Below are 15,016 nucleotides of genomic sequence, written 5' to 3'. Positions count from 1 at the left end.
TGATCCAGGGAGACTCACCAGCAGCCTGGAGGGCTTGGCAGCAGCGGCCAGGGACAGGCCTAGGGACATGTTTACAGCCTCTGGAGGCACTAATGAGACAGACATGTGCATGGTCACCCTCAGAGAACAGGGGAGACTGTGTAAGAGCTGGGAGGCTCACCTCCACCTGGGGAATAAGGAAGCACCCAGGAGCTGGGAGCATGCAGGGCTGGAACAGGCAGGGGAGCCAAAGAGGGGTGGAAAAACCTGCCAGAGGCCTAGGTCTGCAGACAGACCGCAGCTGGCAAGTGGGATTACTGGGCTCTGCCCAGGGCCCAGGGCAGGCGAGTTCAGCATCAGGCTGTGGGCAGGTTAGTGACTCACCCTGCAGGCGGATGGGCTCACACCTGCCAGTGAGATAGCCACACTTGTACAGGCCACCCATTTGGTTGGTGGCCGTTATCTCATTGGGGGCTCCAACCACCACCCTGTAGGGAAACAAGGAATACTGCAGTTAAGAGCACAGAGGCTAGAGCTCAAAGCAGCTCCAGTCAGCTCACCTCTGTGAGAGATGGGGATTCATAAACATTTAAATTCTGTGTGGGGATGGGTGTGGTGGCGGACGCCTTTAATCCCAGCACTTGGGAGGCAGAGGTAGGAGGATCGCCGTGAGTTCAAGGCCACCCTGAGACTACAGAGTTAATTCCAGGTCAGCCAGGACCAGAGTGAGAGCCTACCTCAAAAAATAAAAAATAAAAATAAATAAATTCTGTGTGGGTGGGGCTTTGCTCTGCTTTATTCTCTGACATACACCCAACATCTATGACATAGAGTAGGCACTGAATAAATATTTGCTGGCTGGCCTATTCTGTATAAGGGTATTATAAAACTAAATTAATGCCTACTTATGACATGCAGGTCACAGTGTCTGACATTTAGTAAGTGTTCACAATTATTTAATAGCAAAATAGTGCCTATTTTCAGTCTATATATTCATAATATGGAGAAAGTTGCTATTAGAACATAGATGTGACCCTTTAAGAGGCTGGGGATGGTGGTGCACGCCTTTAATCCTAGCACTCAGTAGGCAGAGTAGGAAGATCATTGTGAGTTCCAGGCCAGCCTGAAACTACATAGCGAATTCCAGGTGAGTCTGGGCTACAGTGAGACCCTACCTTGAAAAACAAAAACAAAAACTCCAAGAAACTCTCTTGTCCCAACTGAGACAACTTTCATATAAATTATAATATATCTATTATAATATAATATACTCTCTTTAAATTTTTATTTATTTACTTGAGAGAGAGAGAAAGAGCATGTGTGCAAGAGAGAGAGAGAGAGAATAAGAATGGGTGTGCCAGGGCCTGTTGACATTGCAAAGGAGCCACTTTGTGTATGTGGCTATACGTAGGTACTGAGGTATCAAACCAGGTGGTCAAGCTTTGTAAGCAAGTGCCTTCAACTGCTGAGCCATCTCTCCAGCCCCAATTTTTCCCACCCCTGCCATGATGTGAACAGGAACAGGGCAGCAGAACAACCTTTTAAAGACCTTAAGGACCAGTCTTTCTTTCTTTCTTTCTTTCTTTCTTTCTTTCTTTCTTTCTTTCTTTCTTTCTTTCTTTCTTTCTTTCTTTCTCTCTTTCTCTCTTTCTCTCTTTCTCTCTTTCTTTCTTTAATATTGCCTCTGCAGCTCCTAACATGGTAGGCTGAGTCACCTGGCATAGAACTTCCTCTTCCTTCAAGAACTCTATAAAAGTAAAATAATTCATTTTGTTCTTTAGAAACCAGAGAAAGCTGCTGTCTTTTTGGCTTTGGAGGCTCTGTCTGTTCCTCTATGGTATACTAACTCTCCTAATGAAGCTCCACTTCTAAAAGGGCATTTATTCTGAGCCTCTCAGGGAACTGGCCTGCTCTCCCTCTCAACAATATAAGCTGCCATACCCAACAGAATAAAAATGTGCAGATCATGCCGCAGGGACATGAGGCTGGAGAAGGACGGGGATGAGCAGGGATGAGAGCCAAAGATCACGTGCTACCCAGTCCTCACCAGGAGTTGTCATACTGGACCACGCTGTGTCCAAACCCATTGCTATCCATGTGGAAGTTTATCAGCTGTTCTGTGTCCAAGTTGAAGGCAAGAGAAGAAGAGAAGGCTGGGGAAGAAAAGAAACTTTGGGGAAGAGCTCTTCTTGTGTGACCACCGCCTCACCCTAACAGACTCCTCAGAGGCTCCCGTGTCTCTCTTCTAGGCCCAATATCCCTGGGCAGAGACTTCTGTCCTCCATAGAGCACACAGTCCCCTGTTCCTTCAGAGTGACTCTCAAGCTCTGAAGATAACCTTTCCCCAACTCTACTGCTGGGGCTTCCTGAGGGAGAGTCTAAGAAAACTTAAGAGACATGTACACAGCAGGAAGAAGCTGACTGTTCTGCTTACTTTAGAAATCTGTGGATTATTAGGCCAACCTGGATCCCTTCAATCCTCCCCAAGTTGATTCTTTTTATTTTAATTAGCATACACAGTGTTAGGCCTCACTACAACATTTTCAACAAAATTTGTTTTTGTTGCCTTTCCTTCCTCTTCTCTCCCATCCCTTACCCCCTTGTACCCTGTCCACTTCATTTCAACTTTCATGTCACAGGTTCTATTGCCCTCTCCCCTTCCTCAGCATCTCTTTTTCCCCCTCTCATGGTCTCCTTTCTAGTTTCATAGCCTTTACCCACACTCACACCCATTTATATGCACACACATAAACTATTAAAAGGTAGGATCTGCGTATGAGAAAGAATGTGATTTTTGTCTTTCTGAGTTTCATTCTTTCATATCACTTAATATACTTCCTGGACCATCCATTTCCTGCAATTTTCATCATTTCATTTCTCTTTATAGCAAAATAAAATTCCCTTGTACATATTGTGCATACATTTTCATTATCCATTCATCAGTTGATGGACATCAAGGCTGGTTCCATTTCATTGCTGCTGTGAATAATGAGGCAATAAACATGGATGTGCAAGTATCTCTAGTGGTAGGTCATACAGTCCTATAGGATGGTATAGCTGGGTCACATCTTTTCCTTCCACAAACTCCAGGTCCCAAACTCTGTCTCAGCCTCCCTGCTAATTTCAATTCTCTCTCCCTACCCAGACCCTTATATCTTATCCAGATCCATATATCTAATTTTTTATTTTGGTTTGGTTTTTTTTGAGGTATGGTCTTGCTCTAACCCAAGCTGACCTGGAATTAGTCCCCGGCTAACCAAGAGCTCACAGTCATCCGACTACCTCAGCCTCCCAATTGCTGGCATTAAAGACGTATGCCACAACACCCAGCTACAGATCCCCCATCTCTCTAAAACCAGGACCTCACCCCCCACATATCTTCAGGACTCAGGCTCACCCATCAGTAGAAGGAAGAGTATGCAGGTGTTACTCATGACTAGAGGCCAGACACAGGACTCTTGAGTTCTTTCAGGAACAGCCAGACCAAGGCACCAAAGAAGCAAGTGAGCAGAAAGGTGGTCAGAGGCCAGAAGGGAAGTTGTCAGCATGACTCACAGGGAGGGGGAGATTATAGCCCAAATGGGCAAAGAAAGGGACTGAGGCAGCCCATATACTCCCAGTGGTTTTTCTAATTAGAAATGACTTAGCCCACTTCTCTGGTCCTGTCAATGTTTGCCTAAGTGGGTAAAAATCTCCTCCTGCCCTGTTTACCCCTCTCAGTTCCCTTTTCCATTGGCAGAAGCTTCCCTCTGATTTTGAAATTTCAGCAAGCCTAGAAAACAGGGGAGCAGATACCATCTCTTCAGGACCCTAATGGGAGTTCTCTACTCTGGTCTGGCTAAGAAGTGAGCAACTGACCCCTAAGAGGAGCATGGAGTAGGTATTTCTTAATTCATTCAGCTATTTATTCATCACTTAACAAGCCTAATTGCAGGCTGATTACATGAAACCTTTGCTAGGTAGAAAAGAAAACAAAGCTATAAGCCCTATCCCTGGAGATCAACACAGAAGCCAGATGGATGGATAAACAGCAAGGTGGTTGCTAGGAGAAGGGAGGCACGGAGACAAGAGGACGATACACTAGGCGGAGAGGGTCCGGAAAGGCCTGGAGGAGGGAGGGACAGAGATTAGGAGCAAAGTAGCTTTCTTTTGTAGGAAGTTACTTAGAGACATGGGTCCCAAAGAATATGAATGTCAACCTGCTCTGGCAAGACTAGAAGGCAACTCCAGTCTAAACCTAAACCTGACTCACACACCAGGGGAAGCCTTCTGTGCTCTTTACTTCCTGTTTCTTCCTCCTTCTAGGAGTTTTTTGGTGAGTCTTTTTCCCACAGGAGGGCTGTTTCTGAGCCTGAGCTTTTCTCCAGGACCCACCAACCAATCAAAGTTCCTATATACATTTAAACTTAACCAATAAATCTCATCTCAACTGGATGTCAATTTACACATAGGAATAGACCAAGCTCCTTAGTACATAAAACTATTCCAGAATTCTGGCCAGCCACCCATTTGTCCCAGGACACCCTCTCTGCTGCTGAGCGCATGTTTAACTTCCGCTTTCAGTACAACTTTGCATGTTGCCCTTTGATGTCCTCATCCATCATGATCTAGGCACGATGAACTCAACCCTGGAAATCAGTAACATGCATATTTGTGAGGTTCCACTGAAATCTGTAATTTGCTAAATCTACAATCTTTTAAGTTGTCCTTATAAGTAATGTCTTTCACTACCACTTCAGGTGCCCATAAGCCAGACAAATGTGATTATCACGACTGCCAATCTCAAAGACTCAGGTGTGAGCTTCCCTAGAATTCTCCTTGGGGGATCCCCATACCCCATTTGGAGTCTGGAATGTTGGCCAGGAAGAGGATCCAGACTACTTGCAGAATGACCCCCAGATGTACAGGCCCGAGGGAAAGCCATGAAGGTAGCTAACGTTACCCCTCATGGGTTTCCCAAAGGTCTCTTGGTAGAAGCCAGGCCCCAACAGCCTGACTAGATGTCTGGTACTGGAACAAGTCTCTTTTCCTATCAAATTGGAGTATGTCCTCAGGAGATAATGACAATTTCCCCCAAGACATCTCTGACATCTCTGTCAAGAGTCACTGGAGCAGACTTGGAAGAAGTGTGTTGAAGTTGGCAATGAGTTGAGGGAAAGTCTTGGTGATCTTTTCTTCCTCCCTGGTCATCACTGGGATGCTACACTTCTTTAGTCCATAGTACTTTCCCTCTAGTGTTAAGTGGTGTGAAATGGGGAAGAGAAACAGTGGTGTTCAAGAAGACTGTAGGTCCCAGATCCCTTAAGTGTTCTTGATGTACATGAGGAAATAGGGTGACGAATGTGTGGACAGACCCCACTCTGAAGAGGTAGATTATCCCTTGGGTTCTATCTCCTGAAGACGGTACCTGGCAAGATCTTACCCTTGACATACAGAAAGAAATGTCTCTTCTTGGCTGCCATGTGCACTGTCACAGTATGTGGAAGATGAGGTCCCACTGGAGCATAATCTCATTATCCTGACAGACAATGACTAGTCTCAGCAAGGATACCACAACTGCCTTTTCTGTTCTCTCTACAGGACTTCCTGAGCCCTTCCTTGCTGGATGGCAGGGCTTCCTCTCCATCTTCTGGGCTCTCTGATCATCTCTGGTGGCAACAAGTTTGAGATGTCTTCCTAGAGAGACTATTTTTCACTGTGTGGGATAATTTTAAAGACCAGGAGCCCTTAAAGACCTGATACCAATAACAGAAAAATTTAAATCTCAAGGTCTTTTAGCATCATGAAGTAGCCTGATATTAGGAGTCCAAAAGCCTAATGGTATATGGAGGTTAGCACAAGATCTCTGTCTCATTAATGAGGCTGTAATGCTCAGTCTTCCAATAGCACTTAATCTTTATACATTATTAGCTCAAATTCCTTAAGAAACAAATTTGTGCACTGTTCCTAATCTGAAGAATGCTTTTTTTTTTTTTTTTTTTTTTGGTTTCTATTGGACACAAACTTACAATATCTATTAGCCTTTGAAGAACCATTAGACCAATCCACTGGACTGTGTTACCACAAGGATTTAGGACCATCCTCACATATTTGGCAAAGTCCTTTCACAGAAACTTGTTTAGTTTGTTTATTCAGAGGTTCAAGTTTTTAAAACATACAAATGACATCTTCCTTTGTGTCCAAACTGAAGACAGCTCACAGAATGGAACCCGGTCCCTCCTAAACTTCTTTGCTGACAAGGAACACAAGGTTTCAACATCTAAAGCTCAGCTCTGTATGCCTTTTACCTACTCTGATACTAGCTGAAGGGACTAAACAATGAGGAGAAGAAATAATTGGGTCCATTTTTTCTTATTCTTTACCTAGGACCCCCATACAGCTCAGAGGATTCCTGGACATCACTAAGTTGCCAGACCCCTATACCAATTGGTAAAAGAACCCCAAATCTCTTATCTGGGACCCAGAACACAGATTAGCCTTTAAATAGCTAAACTAGGCTTTGTTGGAGCCACCTGCCTTAGCCTGTCCACAGGAAAAGAATTCAACTTATAAACAACTAAGAGACAGCTTAGTTAAGCTTCAAGCTTTGGCTGACTAAAATGTATGTTTCCCTCATATAATACTTTAACTTCTTTGGGGCGCATAGTGTTCTTTAATGTCTTAATAATAACCACAATGTTTTTACTGTTTATCTCCTGCAAATGTTACCTCAGGTTCAAAAGGAAAAGACCAAAGAAAAAGGCCTACACAGAGGTCGGGATAAGACATTGGACCAAAATGGAAAATAGAAAAAACTTTCCTTCAAGGAAATCTTAGCTGTTACAGCCTGTGACCCTATTCAGTTTGAAAAAAGAGCAGTCACCTTCCCATTTCCTTTAGGGCTTGCCTGTTGGGAGAAGGAAATAATAGAGATTATGAGTAAGATAGGCTTTTTTGTCAGCTGCCAGTTAGGGAACAGGTTCAAAAGATGTCAACCGCCCTGGAGAGGCTTGAGGGTAACTCCAGCCCAAACCCAAACCTGGCTGACCAAGATGGCAATCAGGGGCAGACTTCGGTTCTCTTTACTTCGTTTTTCCTTTAAGAATTTTTTGGTGGGGCTTTTACAAGTCTTAGCTTTTCTCCCTCACCCACCAACCCATCAACCAAGGTCTCTACATAACTTAAATTTAACCAAAAAAATCATGTTAACTCGATGCCTGATTTACATCTAGGCACAGACCAGTCAAAGACCTTCTTAGGGCATAAAAGTCTTAGTCCAGAATACTGACCAGCCGCCCATTTTCCCAGGATGGGACCCATCCCCCCACGGAGCGTTTTCCTTTGCTTGCCGGTCCTTCAACTGCCCTCCCCCATCACTCATCATGATCCAGGGACAACGAGCTTGACCCTGAAAATCGGTAATTACAGCACTTAAGTTGAGTCTTCTAGGCAACTGAAGTGGAGAGGCGCATGCAAGTGGGTTTCAGAAGGGAGAGCCCCTTGTGGGGGAGGGAGGAGACCCAGAGGGCCTGTTTGTGAGATCAGTGGTGGGAACTGTGAGAGTGGGAGGTGGGTGTGATAGATGAGGCTGTGGGCAAGGGAGGAAGAGGAAGTAGGCCCTGGGACCTGGAAGTCCCCTTAATTAAAACAAGATTTCATCCTGAAGGCAGAGGCGAGTACTCAAGAGACTGCCTGAGGAGTGAGAAAACTGTAACGTCATTCACAGTAGCAAAATTATGGAATTAGCCAATCACCTGGACATATGGATAAAGAAAAGGTGGCATATGTACGCAGTGGAATTTTTTTAATTTTTTTGTTCATTTTTTATTTATTTGAGAGTGACAGACAGATTGAGAAAGGGAGAGAGAGAGAGAAAGAGAGAAAATGGGCGTGCCAAGGCTTCCAGCCACTGCAAAGGAACTCCAGATGCATGCGCCCCTTTGTGCATCTGGCTTATGTGGGTCCTGGAGAATTGAATCCGGATCCTTTGGCTTTGCAGGCAAAAGCCTTAACTGCTAAGCCATCTCTCCAGCCCCACAGTGCAATTTTATTCAGCTGTGGAGATGAATGAAATCATATCTTTTTTTTGTCAGAATGTGTATGGAACTGGATACCATCATGTCAAACAAAATAAACCAAACTGAGAAGGCAGTATCCTCTCCTTTTCTCTTACATGCAAATTTATGGAGGAAGCAGAGGTGATAGGTTTGTGGAAAGGGGAAAGGAGGTGGTGGGTATAAGAGGATAACAAAGAAAATGAATATAACCAAAGAATGCAGATGTCATAATGAAGTCTACTTCTTTGTACAATTAATATATCCCCCCCCAAAGAAGATAATGGGCCTGGAGAGATGGCTCAGTGACTAAGACATTTGCTTGCAAAGCCTAATGACCTGAGTTTGATTTCCCCAGTACCCACATAAAGCTAGATGCACAAAGTGGCACATGTGTCTTGAGTTCAATGGCAGCTGTTAGAGTTCCTGGCATGCCCATTTTCTCTCTCTGTCCCCCTGGGTGGGGTGGAGCACATGAGTTCTAGGCCAGCCTGAGACTACATAGTGAATTCCAGGTCAGCCTGGGCCAGAGAGGGACCCTACCTCAAAAAAGTGGGGGGTGCCGGGCATGGTGGTGCATGCCTTTAATCCCAGCATTCAGGAGGCAGAGGTGGGAGGACTGCCATGAGTTCGAGGCTACCCTGAGACTACATAGTGAATTCCAGGTCAGCCTGAGCGAGACCCTACCTCAGAAAACCAAAAAAAAAAAAAAAAAAAAGTACTGGTGGGAGGTCTGGAGAGATGGTTCATGGTTAAGGTTCTTTCCTGCAAAGTCCAGTGACCTGGGTTCAGTTTCCCAGTACCCACATAAAGCCAGATACACAAAGTGGCACATACATATACAGTTTTTTTTGCAGAGGCTGGAGGCCCTGGCACACCCATTCTGTCTCTCTCTCTCTCTCTCTCTCTCTCTCTCTCTCTCTGTCTCTTCATTCCATCTCTCTCTGCTTGCAAATAAATAAAAAATATTTTTAAAAAGAAGATAGGTGGGAGAGAAGGAGTTAGAAAATGAAGCTGCTTGCTGTAATACCGCCCAGCAATTTCTTGGATAAACAAGAAATGAACACACACCAGGCAAAATATGATTTAATGGAGGGTCAGGGAGATGTATTTGAGCACTCTCCCCCCTGATTGTACTCATAGCTTTTTTTTGTCTATTTTTTATTTATTTGAGAGCAACAGACAGACAGAGAAAGAGGCAGAGACAGAGAGAGAATGGGTGTACCAGGGCCTCCAGCCACTGCAAACAAACTCCAGACACGTGCTCCCCTCGTGCATCTGGCTAACATGGGTCCTGGGGAATTGAGCCTCGAACCGGGGTCCTTAGGCTTCACAGGCAAGTGCTTAACCGCTAAGCCATCTCTCCAGCCCATGTACTTACTCATAGCTTTCATTCAGATTCAGGCAGGCAAAGCAATGGGGCGTCTGAGCATAAGATGGATCATGAATTTGCATCAGACCAGATCATAATTTGTTTGCTTAGGTATATTTTATCAGAAAATCTTTTTAAAATATTTTATTGGGCTGGAGAGATGGCTTAGCGGTTAAACGCTTGCTTGTGAAGCCTAAGGACCCCGGTTCGAGGCTCAGTTCCCCAGGTCCCACGTTAGCCAGATGCACAAGGGGGCGCACGCGTCTGGAGTTCGTTTGCAGAGGCTGGAAGCCCTGGCGCGCCCATTCTCTCTCTCTTCCTCTATCTGTCCTTCTCTCTGTGTCTGTCACTCTCAAATAAATAAATAAATAAAAATTTAAAAAAAAAATATTTTATTTATTTATTTATTTGAGAGAGGGAGAGGGAGGGAGAGAAAGTGCACCAGGACCTATAACCACTAAAAACGATGCATGTGTCACTTTGTGCAGCTGGCTTATGTGGGGATTGGGAAATCGAACCTGGCTCCTTAGGCTTTGCAGGCAAGCACCTTAAGCCATCTCTGCAGCCCTCATCAGGAAATCTTTGGAGAGGCTGTGAGTTTTTCATCTTCAAGAAGCTCCATCCAAAGCTCACAGTCTTCCATGTACCCAGGCTTGGCCTATGCAAAGATTAGCTTTTTGCCAATTAACTTGATTTCCACATTTCCCTTTTCTTTTTCTTCTAAAAGCAGTCTGATGAACCAGACATATTGTAGTTGCTGGAAAGTAAGTGTTCTTTTTTTGTTTATTTTTATTTATTTATTTGAGAACAACAGACAGAGAGACAAAGAGGGAGAGAGCGAGAGAAAGGGAGAGAGAGAGAAAGAGAGAATGGGCGCACCAGGGCCTCCAGCCACTGCAAAAGAATTCCTGATGCATGTGCCACCTTGTGCATCTGGCTAACGTGGGTCCCAGGGAATCGAGCCTCTAACTGGGGTCCTTAGGCTTCACAGGCAAGCGCTTAACTGTTAAGCCATCTCTCCAGCCTTCTTTTTTTTTTTTCGCAAGTAAGTATTTTTTAAGTTGATCCCTCCAACTGTACAAAGAACAAAGTACAGATAATTAATCCAATGGCCACCAAAGTGGAAGGCCAAGTATTTGAAAACCAGGAAGATGGATTAAGCCAAGACATATTGTTGGCGAGATCCTGGTGTCAAAATATATTTTAAAATATTAATTAATTTATTTATTTTACTTATTTATTTATTTGAGAGATAGTGATACAGAGAGGCAGATATATATAGAGAGAAAATGGGGATGCCAGGGCCTTCAGCCACTGCAAAGGAACTCCAGATGCATGTGCCACCTTGTGTATCTGACTTACATGGGTCCTGGGGAACCAAACCTAGGTCCTTTGGTTTTGCAGGCAAGCACTAAGCCATCTCCCCAGCCCATAACTCAGGTCGTTAGGCTGTTCAAGCAAATGTCTTAACCACTTAGCCATATCTCCAGCCCCATTATCTTCTTTTGTGGGGGGGAGGCATATATTAATTGTACAGAGTAGATTGAGTGACTTCTGTCACTGTCAACAGAAAACCATTCTGCTGACTGTGGTGACTCCATTTTGGGAGCCCATCCCAATCTAACATGTAGCATGTAGCTTAGTCATGGGTGGCTAGGGCCTTAGCCCTTATTCCCCCTTTTTTTTGTTTAAATAACATGTTTGTTTAATATACCATGTGTCCTTTTTGATCTAAACATGTCTTTTTATAAATAGATTTTTTTTATTATTTATTTATTTATTTATTTATTTGAGAGAGACAGACACAGAGAGAAAGACAGATAGAGGGAGAGAGAGAGAATGGGCGCGCCAGGGCTTCCAGCCTCTGCAAACGAACTCCAGATGTGTGCGCCCCCTTGTGCATCTGGCTAATGTGGGACCTGGGGAACCGAGCCTCGAACTGGGGTCTTTAGGCTTCACAGGCAAGCGCTTAACAGCTAAGCCATCTCTCCAGCCCTAAACATGTCTTTTTAAATTATATTTTTGCGTGGTCTGTTTTCTACCTTATGACCCAGCTATAGCACTCCTAGGCATATATCCTAAGGACTCATCTCATTACCTTTGAAATACTTGCTCAACCATGTTTAATGACGCTCAATTCACAATAGCTGGGAAATGGAACCAGCCTAGATGTCTCTCAATTGATGAGTGGATAATGAAGACATGGCACATTTATACAATGGAGTTCTACTCAGCAGTAAAGAAAAATGAAGTTATGAAATCCACAGGAAAATGGATGGATCTGGAAAGGTTTATATTAAGTGAGGTAACCTAGGCCCAGAAAGCCAAGCATCGCACGTTCTCTCTCATATGTGGATCATAGCTACAGATGATTGGACTTCTGCGTGAGTACAAAGGAAATTCAGTAGCAAAAGCCAGTAAGCTAGAAAAGAGATATAAAGTCAAGAGAAAGGAAGTAAGGAGGGGGAGTACTTAATAGGATGGTATTGTATATATGTAAGTAGAAGGATAGATTAATGGGGGTGGAAAGGCCCAAGTAAGGTCAGGGGAAGAGACTGAGTAAAGGAAAGGCAGAGGGAGGGCTAATCAAAATCTAAGAGGACATAAGTAAGTCATATGGAAACCTACATTTTTGGACAATGGAACACTCAAGAGCCATAGATTGTTGCTAGAAAATTTTCAGTGCCAGGGATGAGATGCCTTCCAGAGAGTTGCTGACCATGGAGGTCCCTGATGCCCCCAAAACATTACAGGCCATTGCCAAGGTCCTTGGTTTCCAACCAGGAATAGATGGTAAGACCCTAATGATGAAGACTCCACATAGTTGGGCTGCAAGGCCACTGAAAAATCCTGTTGGAACTGAGCTGAAAACTTCCTCCATGTAGAGCAGCTGACAGAAAGCTGGAAGTAGCCATTCTGCATGCAGTTCAATGGGAGAGAGAGAAATCACCAATGAAGATACTCAACAGTGGACACTGCAAGCCTCATATTTTACCAGCCAGGCCAAATGAGCCAACAGGTACAACAGTGGCAAGTCTGTCATGGTGGAAACCAATTGCCCTCTAATTGGACTGGAGGCCTGCTCCATGGGAGGGAATACATCCCTGATACTGAAAATACAACAGGGGTAGTCATGAGTCCTAGAGGTGCAACGTGTGCTGCTGTCTGGCTAAATGTATACACTATACTCATCAAACTGCCCAGTAAGCACTTCTGTTAATGTTCATACCTATATATTAATGCTACTCTCACTTTTGGTAGAGAACCTTCTTTTTTCAGATGGCAGCGACCTTGGGATGACTCAGAAGGCATCATGGTTCTGGTAAGAAGTGACAGAGGAGTGCTCAGCACTGCAATATCTCTATCACAGATTCCAAGGCTCAGGGTCTAATGCAAAAGAGGTGGCAAAAAGAATGTAAGAGCCAAAGGAAAGGTAGGACTCCTTACAACGTGCTCCTTCAGACACAAAATGGCCTGGATATCCATGACCTCACAGTGCCTGACACTACCTACACAAGACCATCAAAATAGGAGGAAAAGATCATGACATCAAAATAAAAGAGAGACTGATTGAGAGGGGGAGGGGGCATGATGGAGAATGAAGTTTCAAAAGGGAAAGTGGGGGGAGGGAGGGTATTACCATGGGATATGTTTTATAGTCATGGGGAAGTTGTTAATAAAAAAATAAATAAAAGACAAACTACATAAAACATAAACACAGAACAGTATAACAAGTGGCTGGTGACAAAGAATCTAACTGATATTTAATGTATATGAGTACTCACTTGTGAGTCAATGTTACTACATCAGTAGTATAGACAATGTACATCACCCTTAACCACAAAGACCACTGCAAAGGCCAAATAAACTATGTAGTTTTAAAATTTTTCATGAGTCAGTTTTAAAATTAAATAATTACCTTAATTATTATGATTTTTATAGCATTCAGTAATCTTAAAGATAGGGCATCAGCTATAAGAAGTTAGAAGTCTTTTGTAAAACTCTGACATTGAGGGAGGGCAGATGGGAGGGAACAATTGTAACTCAGGTGAGGGTCTGCTGATCCCCTTTCTCCATCCAGTATGGAGTTGTCAATAGTTCTACTTCCATTACTAATTACTAAAGACCTTGTATCACTGTATTGTTTTGTGTTAATGTTCTAGTAGCTACCTGGCCAAGGTATTTTCTACCTCAAGATGGCTTTATGTTATATCTAGAGAAAAAATAAAATGTCATATAACACCCTCTGGGTGAAGACATTTGTCTATGAGGGAATAAAATCTTTTTTTGTTTGTTTGTTTTGTTTTGTTTTGTTTTTTGAGGTAGGGTCTCACTCAACCTCAGGCTAACCTGGAATTCACTATGTAGTCTCAGGCTGACCTCAAACTCATGGCGACCCTCCTACCTCTGCCTCCTGAGTGCTGGGATTAAAGGAATGTGCCACCACGCCCAGCTAGAGAATAAAATCTTGAAGCAGAAGCCATGTTCTAAGAGCCAGCCTAAGCAATAAGGACTTTTTGCGAAATTAAAATTGAGATAGTAATTTATAGAATAAAATCTCAATTAAGATTAATTACTCTTGTTGCTTAAATTTTTAATTACATTATGTTTTAAAAAGAGTTTGAGCCAAATTAACAGCTTTATCTATGACTTTTTATTTTTAAAAATAAATAATAAATCATACTGCCCATATAAACCAACTTGTTATTGGACAAGAGTTTAACAGTTAACTGGAAAACATTATGGATATATTGCCATAATTCTTGTTTTTAAATATTGGTGCAACATTGTATGTTGTTTGTAGGTAGTTTAATAAGCCATTTGTTATTGTAGCAGGAAGTTTGGCATAAAGATTGTATTTAATTTATGAAAGTCCAATAAGCCTAACTATTTTAAATTAAACCAATTATGAATGAAAAACCTACACACAAATTTTTGAAAAAATCTGTACTCATGGAAGTAAAATTGAAAGACCCCCAGAGGGAGACCTTCACTCAAGTCTCGAGATAGCACGCACCCAAAGACACACGGGAGACCCAACTTGCTGCAAAAGCATGAGGCTTTATTTGGGAAACCAGAGCTCTGGGGTCGACACGTATCTCATGTAGGAGACAGAGGAGTCGACCCTGAGCCCTATTGGGTGTTTCTTTTTATAGGGCTTTTAGCAAGGAAGGGAAAGGGGAGGGGGTCTCACAAGGGTATTTGCCAAGCTTATACAGTTATGTCTACATATCTTATTTGTGCATAACCAGAGTCCTTAGTCTGGCTGTCTTGGGAAACTATTTTATTATTTTGGTTTTTCTCAAAACTGTATTTTTGTTTATCCTCTTCCCGGGACATAAAGTTTAGGTTGACCCGGCCAACCCATATCTTGGGCCATCCGCAGCCTATCTTTTAGCCTATTTTTGATTTACTTCTGAATATACAGTTCAGGCTGTCCCCTACCTGTAGCAACCAGCTATTTCTTCACTAAGTTTACTTTAAAATTTTCCATCCTGCCTTTCAAAATAATTCTCCTAAATTAAGGAACTAAAAAGGGCAATGCAATTCCTATTGAAATTGTCTTATGTTTGTTAACTTAATGGCTATCATTCAAAACCACAAAAAAAACCCCACGTTATACAATTACAGA

At 43.1% G+C, this 15,016-nt stretch overlaps 2 protein-coding genes across 2 annotated transcripts in view; one reads left to right on the top strand and one right to left on the bottom strand.

Annotated features, from left to right (window-relative positions):
- LOC101607319 (integrin alpha-X) overlaps nucleotides 1-3,443 on the bottom strand; it is a 36,072-nt gene extending 32,629 nt beyond the window's left edge. Inside the window, 4 exon segments of the mRNA XM_045131589.1 lie at nucleotides 19-89; nucleotides 364-467; nucleotides 2,027-2,132; nucleotides 3,377-3,443. Coding sequence (XP_044987524.1) covers nucleotides 19-89; nucleotides 364-467; nucleotides 2,027-2,132; nucleotides 3,377-3,413 — 318 coding nt within the window. The 5' untranslated portion in view covers nucleotides 3,414-3,443.
- The window catches only part of Znf668 (zinc finger protein 668), a 704,021-nt gene that overhangs the window by 244,204 nt on the left and 444,801 nt on the right, over nucleotides 1-15,016 (top strand). The window lies entirely within an intron of this gene.

Source organism: Jaculus jaculus, chromosome 12, assembly GCF_020740685.1.
Source record: "Jaculus jaculus isolate mJacJac1 chromosome 12, mJacJac1.mat.Y.cur, whole genome shotgun sequence".
NCBI lineage: Eukaryota > Metazoa > Chordata > Mammalia > Rodentia > Dipodidae > Jaculus > Jaculus jaculus.
This window is presented reverse-complemented; position numbering and strand designations above follow the sequence as displayed.